Source organism: Macrobrachium rosenbergii, chromosome 7 (assembly GCF_040412425.1).
Source record: "Macrobrachium rosenbergii isolate ZJJX-2024 chromosome 7, ASM4041242v1, whole genome shotgun sequence".
NCBI classification, from domain to species: Eukaryota; Metazoa; Arthropoda; class Malacostraca; order Decapoda; family Palaemonidae; genus Macrobrachium; species Macrobrachium rosenbergii.
Window position 1 is genome coordinate 27368963 of NC_089747.1, and position 19211 is coordinate 27388173.

A 19211-nucleotide genomic window follows, 5' to 3' on the forward strand; every position below is an offset into this window, starting at 1 on the left:
GTATATTCATCCATGTTGCCGATGCACGATAACTTATAGTCATTAGCAGCTTGAACATTGTTTTATCACCTTCAGCTACAACTTACAGCTTAAAGTTACTGTAGCAGTATATTTTCTTGCCGATCTTTTCTCCAAAGCGAGTAAGGGTATAGTGTAAAAAATATATCAGTCCTATTGTACAGTACTTAACGTCATTTGTAACATAACTACAGTAATTGTTTAACCATACGATGGTTGAAATACAAGCAAAACAGTTGTTATTCGGTACGATTATTAGCAAAACAACAGTTTCCCGTTTGGTTGTTTATGGCTGTACGCATTTACGCAAGGGTATAACGTTACTAACAATACTTTTATCATTCTCTTTTACCTTTTTAACTAGCAGATGGAATAAAGAGATGGAGGAAAAGAAGTTGGTCTATTGTAAGTTGGTCTCTTTTGCTGCCTGCGCCTGAGCGAAATCTAAAAATATTTCCTAAATATTTTCGTATCGGTATTAATTGCTAACCCCATCGAAACTCGAAATATTGTAAAGTCGAATTATCGAACTCGAGCACTACCTGTATTTGATAATTGTCTTTTCTTTTTAACCAACTTATACTGATTTATGGGATATTTTAATTCTAGGATGAGGTGCTTAGCTACTGGGTTTCGTGTATTCTAGCCTAATAAATGGCTAATCCAGCAAAATGGCTAATCCGGCACCCTCTAGGTCCCAATGATGCCAGATTAGTGGTGGACAATGTGTATATATATATATATATATATATATATATATATATATATATATATATATATATACACACACACGCACAGTATATACAGTGGGTCCCCGGTAATCTTGAGCGTTAGGGACCACAACCACCTGCATTAAGCAAAAATCCACATTAAGTTGGAACACCCCTCTTAAAATGTTTATAATTGCCTGCTTAAATAGTTTAAACACCAAAGACCCCCCCCCTCTGAAAATGCTTATAACTGCCTATTTCAATAGTTCAAACATCAAATATACCTAAACTATCATCCTCAAACACTTTAACATCATTTCAAAGTTATCTTACAACATTAGCCTTAAAAATATATATGGCTTACATCTATGTGTGAAAACTGATTAATTCCCCCTATACTGTACACTATTCAGGCACGCTCATTTTCTTTCTCGCAGTACTATTCCATGCTGTTCCGTTTTCTTTCATGGGGGAAATATTGGTAATTCACAAGAGAAAGAGAGAGAACAAAAATACATACGCACATTAAAAATATTTAATATTAAGATTACGTAAATCGTATGGGCACTCGCCAGTGATCAGTAATGATGAAGATGATGATGAATTAGCTGTGCAGTCCAATTATTGAATGATATGACTGCGCAGCAAGGCAGGAGGTGCTTCAGTCACTTCATGGACGTCTTCAGGGCTTTCAGGAGTTGGCATCATGGCCATGTACTTCATGCTGACGAAGAGGTTACGATAGGTCTCCATGGCAGCATTAAGGGCAGATGAAAAGTTTATGGAGCATTCCATATTAGGATCCCATACCTTTACCATCTTCTGCAGCTCCCTGACTTCCTCAGAATTTGGGAGAGACCTTCAAATTGTTTCAAATCCGCTTCACACAACATATTAATAACCTTGCTCCAATGTTTAGGCTCTTTCCCATAAGCCGTAGAAGAAGCTGGGCATTTTGGAAGCATCTTACGGTGGTATGATCCACGAAGATAAGTACTGTACATGTGTATGTACACACAATTCAAACCGTGCTTCAAACACTATGTACACTACACTTTAAGCTTAAGCAGAGAACCTGGGATGTTGGGGCAGTTGCGTATCGTGTACTGCGCAATTGTGCATTTTATTGATTTTTGTGTGTGTTGTAAGATGATTTTGAAATGATACTATGGCATAGTAAAGTGTTTTAGGATGACAGTAGAGCATATCTAAAATATGTGGGTAGTTTGTATAATAACGGGACTACTGTACCACTGTACAGCAATGTACCTACGAACAAAACGATAGGTTTGTTTACATCACACCGATCTATTTGCATGTTAATTTTGCGACTGAATACATCTTTTATGATAAAAAATTATTTACTGTACTGTACTAATTGTCAAATATTACAACACTGTAATATTAATGTAAACACAGCAAAATACAGTATGTAATCAATAGCGTTTTTTTTTTTTTTTTTTTTTTTTTTTTTTTTTTTTTTTTTTGAAAATGTTCCTCCCAAGTCCAACAAACACACAGTTCATGGTACAACACATCTCTGTCTCACTTCATCACTTACCTTTTGTGTGTTGTACACCACATTTGCATTGTGTAGTTTTCAGTGAAGTCTTTTTGTTCATATATAAGATGGCTCCAAAATGCCGTGCTCCTGCTAAGGCTTCTGGCAAAGAGCCTAAGAGGTGGAGGAAGGTCATGACCCTCCAGCGGAAGGTAGCCTGCTATTACTCGGTGAATGAAAGTAAAGTCAGGTACGTAATTAATTAATCATTTATTGACGAAAGTGTTTACAATGTACAGATACTAGATATAGGATATACTGTAATACTGTATACAGTATAAATGTTACAATAGTGTCATTACAATAATTAATTAATTTTCTTTATATTTGCAGGTACATCCAGAAGAAAGAGATGGAGATCAGAAAGGCCATTAATGAGGTTCTTAGGCAGGGAGTGTCTCTCCAATTGAAGAACCGAGACCTTGTGCTGATTCATCAGCATCATCTTCATGCAACATTGATCAATGTTGAGTACCCATATAATGTACTGTACGCTGTTATCGTAATTGTAACCTTTGAAGTGATATTAAGATGTTTCAATATCCGTGAAGTGGTGAATTTTCTGCGATATATTTAGATATATATAACAGACTAATCCGCGAAGTGGCAAATAAGCCGCAATATATTTGGAGATGCGTTCCACAGAAAAACCCACGAATAACAAACTGTGATTGCTGATCTACCAGTAAGTGGAGACCCACTTTTAAACATATATATATATATATATATATATATATATATATATATATATATATATATATATATATATATATATATATATATATATATATATATATATATAAACATATATATATATATATATATATATATATTATATATATGATTATATATATTATATATATTATATATAAAAATATATAATTTACATACAATATATATATATATATATATATATATATATATATATATATATATATATATATATTATATATATATATATATATATATACACACACCCATACATTGCGGGGGTTCTGTTCCGACAGCCTGACGATAAGCAAAATCGCCAGTAACTGAAAATCAGTGATTTTCAGCTCTTAGTGTGCAAAAAATTACAGATTTTCAGTTACCAGCACCCCTGTTAGGTATGTATCGATGCCAGTACACAAGTATCGGTGCCGATGAGCAGAAGTTGGCGCATATCGGTGCCAGAAATCACAGATTTTCGTCACTAGACAAGTGGCGAAAAACCAGATCACTGATAACCCGGGATTGCCTGTATGTGTGTGTGTTTGTCTATATATATATATATATATTATATATATATATATATATATATATATATATTATATATATATATATATATATTTATATATATATATATATATATATATATATATATATTATGTTATATATATATATATATATATGTATGTATAATTATATATTTTATACATATATACAAATACCATCTGACTTACAACCTGCTCGACTTACAAATCACTCATACTTAAAACCATAAATTCCGGCAGTTTGGAGGATACAGATGCCTAAGAGTACACCACCATGTGACAGTTGACCGCCCCAGTTACTTCTGGCCCTATCAGCAGCATCATACTGTATTTTATATATACCTGAACAGTAAATTTCACCATGGCCCCAAAGAGGAAGTCTGAATCTAGTGCTGGAGTTTCTTGTAAGAGGCCAAGAAAGGTTCTTGTACCTGAAGATGCAAGTAATTGAACAATATGAGGATGGAAAAAATGTATCGACAGCATTTCTACTTAATCTTCAGCTCTCCCATCTCCACTATGTCAACAATACTTAAAGATCATCAAAGAAGCAGTGAAATCTTTGGCTCTTATGAAGTTGACAATTATCACACAGAAAAGTGAAGGCTCGATTGCTGAGATAGAAAAAATGCTCAGTGTTTGGCTGGAGGATTATCAGCAAAAAAGTAGGCGTCACACTCAAATGTATATCCAGCATGATACATGATTACAGTATACAGTTAAACAATTCAAGAATGTTTGGTTAGATTGGCAGAATTGACTAACAGTTTTGATATTTGTCCATCTAAAATATTGAGTTCTCAGACACTCGAATATTTGATTGTACACCAGCTGCACTCTGTAGCAGTGTGTATGATAAAAAATATTTGTTAGTGTGTGGCCCGCCTGACAAACATGAACACTCTCTCTTATCATCATCCCTCTCTCTCTCTCTCTCTCTCTCAGCTGTCAACAGTACGTCAACAGTCATCAAAAGAAACTTGAAAGCCCAATTGCTGAGATGGAAAAAATGCTCAGGTTTGGTTGGAAGACTATCATGCAAAAAAAAGCAGACTTCACACACAAACATATATCTGGCATGATATATGATCATAAAATTAAGCAGTTTAAGAATGTTTGGGAAAGTTTGGCTAGATTGAAAGGATTGACCAACAGTTTTACATTCGTCCATCTAAAATATTTACACCAGTTATGTGACGCACTTTAACATTTGATTGTACACCAGCTGCATTCCATAGCAGTGTGTTGATAAAAATGTTAATCATAGTTTGTGGCCTCTCATTCGGCGTTTCATTTACTGTTTGCAAAGTTCTTGATAAGCTGCAGTATGTCGACAAAAAGGGCACTTTCATCATCAGCAATTCAGCCAGCCAAAAGCTAGGATATCAACCTTGAATTAAAAAACTGAAGGTGATTAATCAGTGTGAAGGAGAAAGAATAAAGACAATAGCATACGACCTAGAAATTTTTACATTCAACAGTCAACAATTCTTTAGGAGTGAGAACGCATACGTGCAGCTGTTTAAAGATTTGTTTCAATGAACTCTACTTCATACTGAAGCAAAAGGCAAGGGACCAGTCTATGAAATGGAATGGTTGTCAATGGTGTGGATAGAAGACCAAATTAAAAATGAACACCATTAAAATCTTATTACCATCCAGGCAAAGTCTAGAATGTTTCAGACCCTTAAGGAACGTGCAGGTGATGACTGTCAACAAGAATTCATCGCAAGTACTGAATGGTTCAAAAGGATCAAAAGAAGATTGGGTTTGTACAATGTTCTGGTAACAGAAAAGGTTAGCGAAAAGTTCATCTATAGTTTTGCTGAATTCATAAAAGAAAAAAAAATATTACAACATTTTCCATGTAAAACTATGAGTTAATTAACATTCTCAGAAAAAACTAAAAAAAAAATCAAGTAAATGTGAAAGTGTAATCATCAAACGCTTGTGCTCCAGACTTGATACACTAACATCGTAAAAACATTTTGTAACATTATGATGAAATGGAAATTGATTGAAAACTAGAGATCAGTAATAGTAGAGTAATTTCCAATACTTACATAATTACTGTGGTGTGATATTCATCCGAGTCAACAGAAATAAGGTTAAACAGATTTCATTTTGGGTAGTTACTACTGGCTTACCATTGAAGAATATGAAACGTAGATGTAAGTGGGGGCAAGTTACAAAACACTGAGATGAATTGGAAAATTAATTAGTTAAAGGAAATATAATACTAACAGTAATAAATATGACTATGAGACTCAGAGTAGCAGTTCAGAAGCCTCTACTGTTATAGCTCTTGTTTCAGGGAATGGCATAAGAAAGAATAATTTTTCCCTTATACATTTCGTGTTTGTAATCTTTAGGGGATAAAAATGCATAATAAATTCTTTCACCTTCCTTATTCTACATTATTTAATTTCCTAAAATGTTTATACTAAAAACCTATCAGTGTAATAAAAAAAGCATGAAAATTAGTATAGACCAAAAATTTTACGGCTCTGCAATTGAGAAAATGTGACCATACATACATACATACATACATACATACATACATACATACATACATACATACATACATACATACATACATACATATATATATATATATATATATATATATATATATATATATATATATATATATATATATATATATATATATATATCATACATAGTATACTTAAACACGTTATCACATCTCTTAATGTCGAATGTTTTATAAATTGTAGTCGACGAAGTTTGTTTTGAGGGGACCTCCAGCTGTAGTCTTGTGTGGTTTAGTTGATTGCATCAGGGAGGATTTTGAGTTGGTAGCTGAGAGGTGTAGGAGTAAAGCTGATTCTCTTGTCACTTGTGTGTTCTTCTGTCGTTCTTTGATGTGTACCTCTGTGGTAGGTACGGTATGTTAGTATAGATATTCTTTATGTACAAAAGTTTTTTCTTCCATAAGTGGACAACATTTTTGAATGTTATTGTGATTTTTGTTTTGCTAATTACAAAGAGAAAAATTAAATTGTTAGCATAAGTTATTGTAATCGGACAGTTCCCTCAGTTGATACAGTGTATACTGTTACTTTGTGATTTGTTGTACCTAAAAGTAACAGGTTTTTTGTAAGCTATGAAGCTACTATTTGTAAACTCTTAGTGCAAGATTACTGTTATTTGTAAAAGCAAAAAAAATTGCTTGTGTAAGTGTTACCTGTATGATTGTGTGTGGTTGTATGTAATCATATATGTATGTTATTAATAAATCTAAGTTTCAAGAAAGTCATTTTTTTAACCTATCAATCTCTCTACAGTTCAACCCAGTGACAGTTGATAGTTATGTACTGTACATCAGTTTGTGCTAAACCCACTATGATGGAAGTTTTTCTCCCAATATGTCATACATTTAAGAAAGGCATTGTTAGGGCTCCAGAATGGAGCTGTATCACCCCTAAATGAAGTAGCTGTAGACTTGCACATCATGGAAGGTTCAAATAATGTCTTTACACATATAAACAGGATAAAATAAAGATAATACTCAGGACAGGAATGGTAATTAAAGAGATTAAACTAGATTTGAAAAGTCAGGAAGGTAATTGATTTAAGAAAACATTCAGTCAACACACTCAAAACCATTAAGTAGGTAGAAATTCTTCCAAAAGTTTACAATTATTTAATTATGTTTCAGTAACAGTTGGCTATATGCTGTACAAGAAAGCTTTATAAGAAAAGAGCCAACAACTTAAATTTGGATTACCTTTAGTTGGCTTAATTCAGCTAACATTTTTCTTTTGTTTACTTGTTTCATTAAGGGAGCTCAAACCCTACTTTTCTTATTTCAGGAAAAATGTATACTGAAAAAGTGTGATGTTTATAGCTGGGGTATTATTCTGTGGGAGGTTTTAACAAAAAGAGTCCCGTTTGAAGACCTTGGTCTTGCAGTTCGGATCATGTGGGCAGTCCACCAGAAACAAAGACCACCTCTGATAAGTGGTTGCCCAAAATTACTGGAAAATCTTATGAAAAGGTAAGACTTGTGTGATCTTTTCCTTAATTTTAGATGTCCAGTAAAGTAGTTAATAATATAGAATTTTAAATTCTATATTTCAGCTAATAATGGATTACCTGTCTTGATGTGAATATTTGCAAAAAATTTTTGTCTGAATCATATACATTTTAACATTTTTTCCTTTGGTTAACAATATTAGTGTTAGTGTTGTTTAGATTTGCATTTGCTTGCAGTTTCACGGCTCCCAATTTTAAATCCTATATTTATAATTCCTGGTATGCTGTGGTTTTTATTTATTACCCTGCCACTTAGTGTGAAAAGCTTAAAAAGTTCTCTTTTATTGGAAAAGTAAATATTTAGTGCAACAGCTTTCAAATGGTTATGGAGTCATAAAATTTAAAAATTCTCATTTTTGTGCAGCATTTAATGCTCTTTTTTACAAGTCTGCATCATGAAACAAAAGTAAAAAGTTGAGCATAGTTCACTGATTTGCAATGCGTTGGTCATTGACTTTTATGTGTACTCATGATTTGCTAACTGATGAAAATTTAATAAATTCATGCATAATACTGACAAACTGATGAAAGCAGTAACCTCTTTTACATGAGTTTAGTTTAGAAAATTCTGATAATCATTCTATTTCTGTTATAGTTTTTCTTTAAAATATAATTATTATAGAGAACAAAATGAAATGGCCCTTAGCTTACAAAGTAAGTTTCCACAGATTTGAATGCCTTAATTTGAAAAAGTGAAAAACATAATGGAAAAGTTATATCAGCTTACAGTACACTTATAGATACAGTGGTCAGGAAAATGAAGTACAGTGATCCCTCAATTATCTGGATCTTCGTTATCGAACTCAACATTATCCAACACACCCAAACCAGGGACCAAGGCCCAAAGATATATGATATACAGTAATCCCTTTATTATTCGGATTGCCATTATCTGGAACATGACTTTATCAGACGCACCTGGACCAAAGACCAAGGCCCCAAAGATATATGAGATATAAAAATTTCAAAAATTTGAAAAAACTCCTCTCTGATGGTTGCAGTGCTGAGTGGCCTCAGGAAAATGTTGATAATGATGCTTTAAACTCATAAACAGACTAAGAAATGATTTTGGGGTTGGGGGAGGCCTGGAGAAGTTTCAAGGTGGGGGTGGGTCAGATGGCTGGGTGCCATGGGAGAGAAGGCTGTGTAGAGAAGGGGTTGTTGTGGAACGGGGTGGAGCTGGGGAGCAATTTCTGTGGGTGGAAAGGGTGGGGTGCAGTGTTGGATGAGCGAAGAGGCCTAGGTAGACATCTGACTTGCTAGAGTTTGTTTTATTTCCGGTTTTTATGTTTATGATGCAGCAATTCATGTTTTATTAAAGGATGTGTACAGTATAACAAGATACGGTATAGAAAGAGAGAGAGAGAACAACAACTGAGGTATGTTTACATCAAAGCCTAAGTACAGGAACATACACACTCCCTCCCCTTTTTATTTACATTTTATGCTCCAGCATTCTCATTTTATTTTTATTGTATTTTCTCATTTTTTATTTTTAGAAACCAAAAGATAATCGCAATAGTGTGCATAGGGTATGCATGCACTCATTAAATGGCTTTGGTGAACTTCTTGAACCTTGTTTAGTTTGTCTTGCCTACATATGCAAATTCTCTTTTTAAATATATTTACGGTGATTAGAGATGATGTCAACAGTGATAAAATATTCTCTTGTGTAATGTTAAGACATGTTTGCTAATAATACTTAGAGTCAACTAAACTAGTAATGAAATACTGTACAGTAAATCGAGGAAATAAAAAAAAAATGGCAACAAGCGATACAGTACTGCACTAAGAAACACACAAAGCAGAAGTACTGTGGAGAGAAAGAGTTGCCATTTGTGATTGCTATTGGTTCAAAAGCTTGATGTCACCTAACACATCATGAAACATCACATTTACAGTAAATCCCTCGTATTTGCGGGGGATGCGTTCCAGACCCACCCATGAATATATAGTTAAAATCCGTGAATACTTAAACCCCCCCCTCTAAAAACGCTTGAAAGTTCAGACAACAAAGTATCATCCTACATCAAATATACCTTAAATTATTATCCAATTACTGTGTTAATCTTTGAAATTATATTAATATTTCAAAGTCATCTTGAACATTAGTACCCGTAAAAATATATACAGTACATACGTACTTCTAACCCTCCCAGCCAAATCAGAAAGAGAGAGTGAGTTACCACTACAGCAAATTCAGCTAGCCTTGTACTGGCAGGGCAAGAGAGAGAGAGAGAGAGAGAGAGAGAGAGAGAGAGAGAGAGAGAGAGAGAGAGAGAGAGAGTTTATCTCTTTAATCTCTTGAGGAATGTTAATCCATTTCTCTTTACAAAATATATGTTATCTTTTCCTGAAAGAGAGAGAGAGAGAAAAGGGCTGAACTAAGTATCTATTTATCTATCTATTTCTCACATTCTACCCTTTGGTGAGAGAGAGAGAGAAAGGAAGGAAGAAAAAAGAGAAATTGATTTGATCACATTGTGGCAACATCTAGAGCAATTTGACATATTTGACAGGTTCACCCTCCCTGTGAGCTCGAAGACTAAGGAAAAAAGATTGGGAGTGAAATTTGTCTAAATTTTTTCATTTATTTACTATAGAAATGCATAAATGTTGTAATTACAGTATATTATTATTATTATTACTATTATTATTATTATTATTATTGTTATTATTTTTATTATTATTATTATTATTATCATATCTTAGTAATACTGAAAATTAGTACAATACGTATTATTAGGTAAATCATTTATTTATCATACAAAACAAATAAACATACCATAAAAATTCTCATTTCGGTAAAAGAGAGAGAGAGAGAGAGAGAGAGAGAGAGAGAGAACTGAAATAGGAAGGGAGAGAGAGAGATAAACATTACATATTGTTTCATCTTATTACATATTATTTAATCTTACAGTATTATTATTATTATTATTATTATTATTATTATTATTATTATTATTATTATTATTATTTAATCTTATTAGTCTTAATATTTGAAAATTAGTAAATCATTATTTTATCATAAAAAATTTATTTAGTCATGAAAATAACATGAAAATATACTAATTAGTCAATATTTGTCGAGGAAAAAGTGCAGGAATTGCCAAATTTTTTACGAATAATTTATAGATATGTTCCAGAGAAAATTCCATGAATCGTAAGAACATGAATACAGGGGGTTTACATTGCTGTTTATTGGCTGATATGGACACATCATCGGTTAAAGAGCATATGGCAGAAGGTGCAGTGGTGGACAAGTGCTCGTGTTTTTTGTGAGCATTCTCGCTATTAGAAATGTATGCATCATTGTAGGTTTTTTATTTTTAGTCACTGATAGACAAAGCATTATAAATGTATCATATGGTAATTGGCTACATCTGGAAAGCATCAGTAAACTTTGTAACAAAAACCATTTTCCCTCTTCATGCTTGATCAGTCGCTTGTTTGAACTGTTAGTGAGTGGACTGCTTTTGCTATGCTATTTCCTGAGCATGTGGCTTTCTTAGCAGTTCTTGCAGCATTGCAGGTTATGCTTGTGTTGTATATGGTGCTGTGCATTGTGTGTATGGCCCCACCTCATCCTAAGAGGGCAAGAAAGGTGTTGACCCATAAACAGATACAGGTACTAAAAATTGTTGGAAGGATGGAGCAAGGTTGGTCCCCCCATCACATATAATGGAGGAGTATGGCATTGCCTGGCTAACCCTGCATGATATTAAGACTTCCCAGGACAAGCTGAAGATATACACAACAGAATTTGGCAAGAACACGGCCAGGAGTCAAGCTCGCAAGGTCATTGCAAAAAGCTGATATGATGACATTGATCAGTCTACCCTGATGTGGTTTCAGCGACAAAGGGGTGCTGATGTTAACATATGCGGTGCTGAATTGAAGGCTGCTGCCACAAAGTTAACAGGCTTCCATAAGGTTGCAAACTTTAAGAGGTCTGAAGGTTGGCTATTGTGCTTCAAAATTTGACTTGGGATTTATAACAGAAAATTAATGGCAAAGCTTTGGATGCCTCTGAGGATGGAATAGAGGAATTTTGCCAGAAGTTTTGTGATAAGGCAGATCTACACACTGATGAAACTGGTATATTCTATCACTCCTCACTTACTGACACCTTGGCGAATGAGAAGGAAACGAATTTACCAAGTCAAAAGCTTTCCAAAGAACATATTTCTACTTTGTTATGAGCAAATGCTACTGGTGGGCATTGTTGCAAACCAGCATTAGTTGGACATGCACAGTAACCACGTGTCTTTCATGGGTTGAAGGATTGGCTCTCAGTGGTTTGGTATCATTCGGCAGAGTCTTGATTCACCTCCAAGATCATTTCTGATTAATTCCATAATAATTTTTTAAGGAGGTTATTTGTCTCAAACACAGGACCTTGGCATTGCTAGACATCGGGTGAAGGCATTGCTTCTCATGGGCAATGCGCCTGCTCATCCTAACACAGACCAATTGGTTGGTGATGAAGGTTGTATGAGGGTCATGTATTTACCTCCTAATATGACTGTACTCATTCAGCCAGTGGATCATGCTATACTGTCCAGAAGGAATTTCCTGGAGGAGGTGATGGTAGTATTGGAGAATGAGGAGGAAAAGGAGCAAGGCTTGGATACACAGGGAGAATGACGCTGGAGGATCTAAGGTCTTTGCTGAAGTCTGCCATATATAACTTCACAGATGCTTGAAGGGACCTCACTGTAGAGACCCTGAACCATGCCTAGAACCATATGCTGAATGGAGAGATTGCCATGATGGACTTCCAGGGGTTCGATGTCGATGACTTCCATGCCACACTCGCGACTACTGTAGGCAATGAAGTTCTTGAAGGTGACGTACGGGAGTGGTTGGATGATGACGGTGGCAACCCTGGCAGCCAGCTTCTCTATGACAGCCAGATAACTGCTGCAGTTGCTGCTGGTGACGTGGAAGCATTTGAAGACAACAACAATGATGAGGCTGTCCCACAACGAATGCCTTTGTACAAGCGTGCTAACGACTTTCGATTCAGTCATAGAAATAATGGAGAACTCAAACTTGGACCTCATAGACTACCCCAGGGCCTTGGATGCAGCTGCACAAATACAAGAGTATCGAAGGGTTGTCATTGTCAAGCAGAACTGCAGCTGGGTATGTCTTCTGCTGCCTTTATAGATATGCGGGGCTTCCTCAGCCAAGAATCTGATGTGTCACTGCCGCACTTCAATGACCTTGACCCTCTAGGCACCTCAGTGCCTCTTCCAACCACTTCACCACTTAATGTTTCCCAGGAGTAACTGGGGGCAGAGGAAGATGATACTGGTTTCATTGACACAGTTGAGCTGGTGGAGGAGGAGGAATTGGAGGAGGATTAGTAAACCTCCTCACGAGTTTGTAAAAAAACATCCAGTCATTGTAAACATGAAGGGCAGTGTACAGTCATACCCCAAACCTACATGAGGTTAGGTTCCAGAACCCCTCACACAAGGCAAATTTTCGTGTAAGTTTGGCACGGTCTCTAAAAATGCTAATAAATGCCTATTTCTAGAGTTTAAACACTACATATGACCCTAATCATGCTCCCAATGTATTAAGCTAACTTTGAAATGAAATTAAAGTTACTGTAATTTCATTTAAAAGTTAGCTTAATACATTACCCTTAAAAAAAAATAAATGGTTGACATAAAAATAGAGGTGGAAGAGAATTTCTCTCCCCTTCCGACCGATCGATTTTTAGAAAGCTTCCCAACCATGTTTTTATGAACTTTATTCTGTGTCTCTTTCTCTTTGTTCGGAAGTGCTTTTTCATGAACATTTTTTTTTATTTGGACTAATACAACTCTTAGTTATTATGACTCTATGTTTTAGAACAGAGAGAGAGAGAGAGAGAGAGAGAGAGAGAGAGAGAGAGAGAATTAAAATATTTATAAATTATTACTGAGACAGAGAGAATAACATGAGAGAGAGAGAGAAATTATTCTTACGTTAACCGTTTAACGCCGACTGGACGATTTTACGTTGACAAAAGTTGTCTGTCGGGTGCCAAGTGGATGTAAAATACATTGACTACAAAAAGTTTTTTTAAATATTCGCGGAAAAATACTTATAGGCCTCGTTTGCGAAAAATTTTAAATCATGTGCCTTGAGGGATGCTGGGAGTTCACGGATCATGCTGTTGTTTTATTTACAAGCGTGACCCAGCTGCGCATGCGCGAATTTCTTTCTTATCCCAAAAGAAGGCATCAGCTAATTCTGCTGAAAATCTCAGAAATTCTTTAGTCACTTTGTCGTAATTTTTTGCACCATTTTCTATTAGCCTTTACATAAAGTTTTATATATGAAAATGTGTGCCATTTCATGTAAAATACAACAAAAAATAACTCATGGTTGTAGCTTTTATCAATTTTGACATATTTTCATGTAAATCGGGATGAGTGCCAAAATTTCAACCTTCAGTCAAATTTGACTCGACCAAAATGGTCGAAAAATGCAATTGTAAGCTAAAACTCTTACATTCTAGTAATATTCAATCATTTACCTTCATTTTGCAACAAGCAAGAAGTCTCTAGCACAATATTTCGATTTATGGTGAATTTTAAAAAAAAACTTTTTCCTTACCTCCATGCACGGTAACTCTGCTGAAAATCTTGTAAGAGCCTGACGCCGTCTCTTCCAAACACGTGTGTGTTCGTGTGTTCATCGTCCATCGGAGTGGACAAGACAACAAGAGCATCTCGTTTTCTTTCTCTAAAGGAATGCGATTCCAACCATACAATATTTCCGTCTGGTTCTCCCTAACCATTGTTGTCTTGATGTTTTACAATCACCACTACTTGCATTGCCATGCAAGCATTCTAATCATGTACTCATAATGTTCCAACGAATCTTCTGTATCAAAGTGTGTGTATGTTTCTGTTTGTGAAGACGCCAAACGTCTCGCCACTCCGATAGACGACGAACACACGAACACACACGTGTTTGGAAGAGGTGGCGTCAGGCTCTTACAATCTCAGAAATTCTTTAGTCACTTTGTCGTAATTTTTGCACAGTTTTATATTAGTCGTTACATAAAGTTTTATATATGAAAATGTGTGCAATTTCATGTAAAATACAACAAAAAATAACTCACGGTTGTTGCTTTTATCAGTTTTGACATATTTTCATATAAATCACGATAAGTGCCGAAATTTCAACCTTCGGTCAACTTTGACTCGACCAAAATTGTCGAAAAATATAATTGTAATCTATAACTCTTACATTCTAGTAATATTCAATCATTTACCTTCATTTTGCAACAAACAGGAAGTCTCTAGCACAATATTTCGATTTAGGATAAATTTTTGAGAATAAAAATTTTATTTTACGTCCGGGCGTTACAAATTCATGCATCATTTTGTGATAATATTTTCTCTGTATTGCTTTGATCATTTTACAATTTGTTATATACCAAGATCATCGCAATTTAGTGTACAATACAACGAAAAGAAAAATAGCTCATTAGCTTTAACCATTTTGCTCACAGCACGATTTGTATACAATTATATATGAAATTTTTTTTCACGCTGTCATATATTCAATATTCATGTATGATAATGATATTTTTTTTCATTTCTGATGGTTGCATACTAAACTTCAGGCAGTGTGAAAAAAAGGAGCCAAAAATGAACTCTTAATCTTAAAACCTAAGCGTGCTGTGATTTTTTTAAAAAACTTTCTTTCCGCTTCAGCGCTAACTCCCAAACCCCGACGGCATACGGCAGACACTTTTGTAAATAGAGGCTCGGCGTTTAAGGGTTAAATAACAAAAGATGGAAATTCATGATTTATGAAGGAAAAAGGAAAAAGAAAGAGAGAGAGAGAGAGAGAGAGAGAGAGAGAGAGAGAGAGAGAGAGAGAGAGAGAGAGAGAGAGACTTTGATATTCCGTGGCAACGATTGATATATTTGACAGCTTTTGCCTCGCCCCTCTCTTCAAAGGTTTCTCAAAAGCTCAGGAAATATGTTTGTTTAAAATATCACATAGTTTACATAGAAATGTATAAATTTTGTAATTACAGTTACATCAGTGTTGTCTTTATTATTATTATTATTATTATTATTATTATTATTATTATTATTATTATTATTATTATTATTATTTAATCTTATTAATCTTGTTAATATAGTTGGAAATTACTTATTATTAGGTAAATCATTTATTTTCCATACAAAACAAATAAACATACACTGTACGTACATGTAACCATAAAAATTAGTAAGAGATGTATATGTTTATTTGTTTTATATGAAAAATAAATGATTTAACTAATAATAAGTACTAATAATAAGATTAAATAATAATAATAATAATAATAATAATAATAATAATAATAATAATAATAAAAAACTGTAATTAAAGAATGTATACATTTCCATAGTAAATTATGTGGTATTTTAAGCAAACATATCATTTCCTGATCTTTTGAGAAACCTTTGAAGAGAGGGTCAAGGGTCAGGCTTTCAAATGCGTCAATCGTTGCCCACAGTGTGTTAAGGGATCTCTCTCTCTCTCTCTCTCTCTCTCTCTCTCTCTCTCTCTCTCTCTCTCTCTCTCTCTCTGTAATAATTCATAAATAATTTAACTTGATATTTCAGTAAAGACAATCTCTCTCTCTCTCTCTCTCTCTCTCTCTCTCTCTCTCTCTCTCTCTCTCTCTCTCTCTCTCTCTCTCTCTCTCTCTCTCTCTCTCTCTCTCATAAAAGGATTTTGACAAAATAACCATTCAGCACTTATTTCTAGGTAAATCCATTGCTAAATCTACCAGAGCAAAAAGCTAAATGCAAAGCTGGAGTTACTACCCCCAGTGCGAGCTCCATAAATTGGAGTCGTGTATATGAGGGTGAGATTGTCACAATCACAGGCCTCCGCCCTGTAGACATTCCCAGTGTCAAAAGTCCCCCAGAGCGAGGTGCCGATACAACGCCCGCACCACTCGCGGACTATCAATAAACCAGCGCCACCTGCATTCCATGTTACCACCCACCACCAAAGAATGGTATTTTAAATAGGGGGGGAAAGGAAGAACAGAGGTGGGTCACCGGGTGACACAGGTCTCCCCCCAGAAATAGATTTTTCCTTTGTCAAAATCCTTTTCTGAGTTATACGACCTGTGTCACCCGGTGAAATAATAACAGAGAATCAAAATACCATCGTGAAAAGAAATAAAACTATAATTCCAAAAGATTTTTAATTATCCAAGTTGAAAATTATATATAAGACATAAACTATAATAAGGTAAAACTATGTCCCGCAAGACAAGAGAACATTAGAACATGAAAAACGTACTTAAATGCTAATAACAGGGACAAATACAAAATGCAACATGGTCAGGAGACAGGCTGTTAAGTATGCCTGACCCGGAGGTGATGGTAAAGGGAATAAATGAGGCAGGTAGGTGGGAGGAAAAGTGACCGAGGTTAAAGAGATATAAAAGGAATTAATTAGAGGGGAGGAACAATGCTTCCTGCCAACTGGGTGAATTTCAGAGCTTCTAAGGATTTCATATAGTGGCGTTTGAAAACCAAGGAGATTTCCATCCTGTATATTTCTGTGAAGATCCTCAAAATTCATATGATGAAAATAATTAGTGGAGGTGGCCACCGCTCTAATGTCATGGACCTTTGGAACTGATTCTGGGTTTGCTTGTTTAATAAAATATAAGATCTGTTGTCTGATGGCCTTCAGAGAAATAGTTCCTCCACCCTTCCTCACAAACAGAGGCCCCTAAGTTATTTGAGAGGTCCTGTCTAAATAAGTTTTTAAAGTAAAGACCGGACATAGTGATAGGTCTTGTGGGAGGGGAAACGACCTTCCAGGGAGACCATCTATCTCGAGGATCTTCATTCTTAGCTAGAAACTTAAGATGAGGGGCTAGCAACACTTCATCTGATGGAAGGAAATCAATATGATTGGGCTCTCTAGACAGGGCAGACAGTTCGAAATTCTAGCACCTGAAGCTAAACTAATTAAGAATAAGGTCTTCCTCAGTAAACTTAAGAATGAACAATTCTGATTATCAGTTTCTGATGCTAATTTAAGGACGTCATTTAAGAACCAGGAAACTGTGTGTGGACGGGGTTACTGGTCTCAAACGAGCACATGCTCTAGGGATTGAGGAAAAAATAAGAATCCATTAAATTGATATTAAATCCATGTAAAAATATCTTTTCAAAGCTGATTTGGCTGTAGTAATGGTACTTTGAGGCAAGACCTTTTTCAAATAATGACCTAAAAATGAGATTGCTAGGTTCGTGGTCATTATAGTTGCTTCAGATTCTTTTAAGAAGAGTGCTAATTTCTTAACTGCTGAGTCATATTGTCTGAGAGTGGATTCCCTTTTGTCTGATTCTAGGAACAAAGTGTTAATAGGGTCAATATTAGCATCTTTCTGAGCTGCAAACTTCATGAAATCCATAAAGCCAGGGCATTCTGAACTCTTGAGGAAGCTGACTCAGTCTGAGTTTGTACTATTTGTGTCAGTTTTGGATTGGGGATCTGTAAGCACCGAAGCTTCAGCTCTAGAAGAAGCGGGAACCAGTTGCTCTTTGGCCAATTGGGAGCTACCAGAGCCACCTGACCTTTGAATGTCCTGAGCTTGTGAAGGACTTTCATTAACAGGTTTACTGGAGGGAACAGATAGATCCTCCGCCACTTTTTCCAATCTATCGACATTGCATCTGTGGAGTGAGCCAGAGGGTCCAGGTTGGGAGCCACATAACAGGGAAGTTTGTGGTTGCATTCTGTTGCAAAGAGATCTACTTCGAGACCTGGGACCTGACTGCAAATCCATTCGAATGATGTTTTGTCCAAGGACCATTCCGACTCCAGCGGAGTTGTCCTGGATAGGGAATCTGCAATGACATTCCGAACTCCTGCCAGATGAGTAGCAGACAGATGCCACCGGTGTTTGTTTGCTAAGGAGAATATTGCTATCATAACCTGGTTGATCCGGCTCGACTTGGAACCTCCCCTGTTTATACAATGCACCACCACTGCGCTGTCCAGGACCAGTCTGATATGGATCAGACTGTTTGGACGTAGCTTCTTCAAGGTTAGAAAGACTGCCATTGCTTCCAGAACATTGAAACTGGCGGAACATAGTGGACCATGTCCCCTGAACTTTCTTGTGTTGAGAGTATCCTCCCCACCCGCTTAAGGAAGCATCGGTGTGAATCACTAATGCCGGAGGGGGAAATTGGAGTGGTACTGAATTCGATAAGCTCTTGACTGTTGTCCAAGGCCGGAGTCTCTTTTTCAAAATTGACGGAATTAGAGACACCTTGTCTCTGAACCTGACGTTGGCCCGGCTCCGCCTTACAATTCTCACCACAGATCAAACCAAACATCAAATGCAGGCAAATTGAATGAAATTGTTTTTTATCAATTCCTTCAGGTTTTCCTTCACGTACTTTATGGGTTAATGGTAATTTTTTGCCCAAGCAATCCAGGTTTTCCAAACGTCAGGCATATGATTAACTTGCAACATTAGATAAGTAAAGCTTTGTTTTCTGTAGCCGAGAACGACTTCCCCATCCTCACATGCGCAGTAACTGATGGCAAGGACCTGTGTCAATA

The 19211-nt window shown here is 35.7% G+C and overlaps 1 protein-coding gene across 1 annotated transcript in view; it reads left to right on the top strand.

The window, feature by feature from the left end:
• LOC136840252 (mitogen-activated protein kinase kinase kinase 7-like) overlaps positions 1–19211 on the top strand; it is a 388562-nt gene that overhangs the window by 76962 nt on the left and 292389 nt on the right. Inside the window, 2 exon segments of the mRNA XM_067106882.1 lie at positions 7379–7395; positions 7397–7563. Coding sequence (XP_066962983.1) covers positions 7379–7395; positions 7397–7563 — 184 coding nt within the window.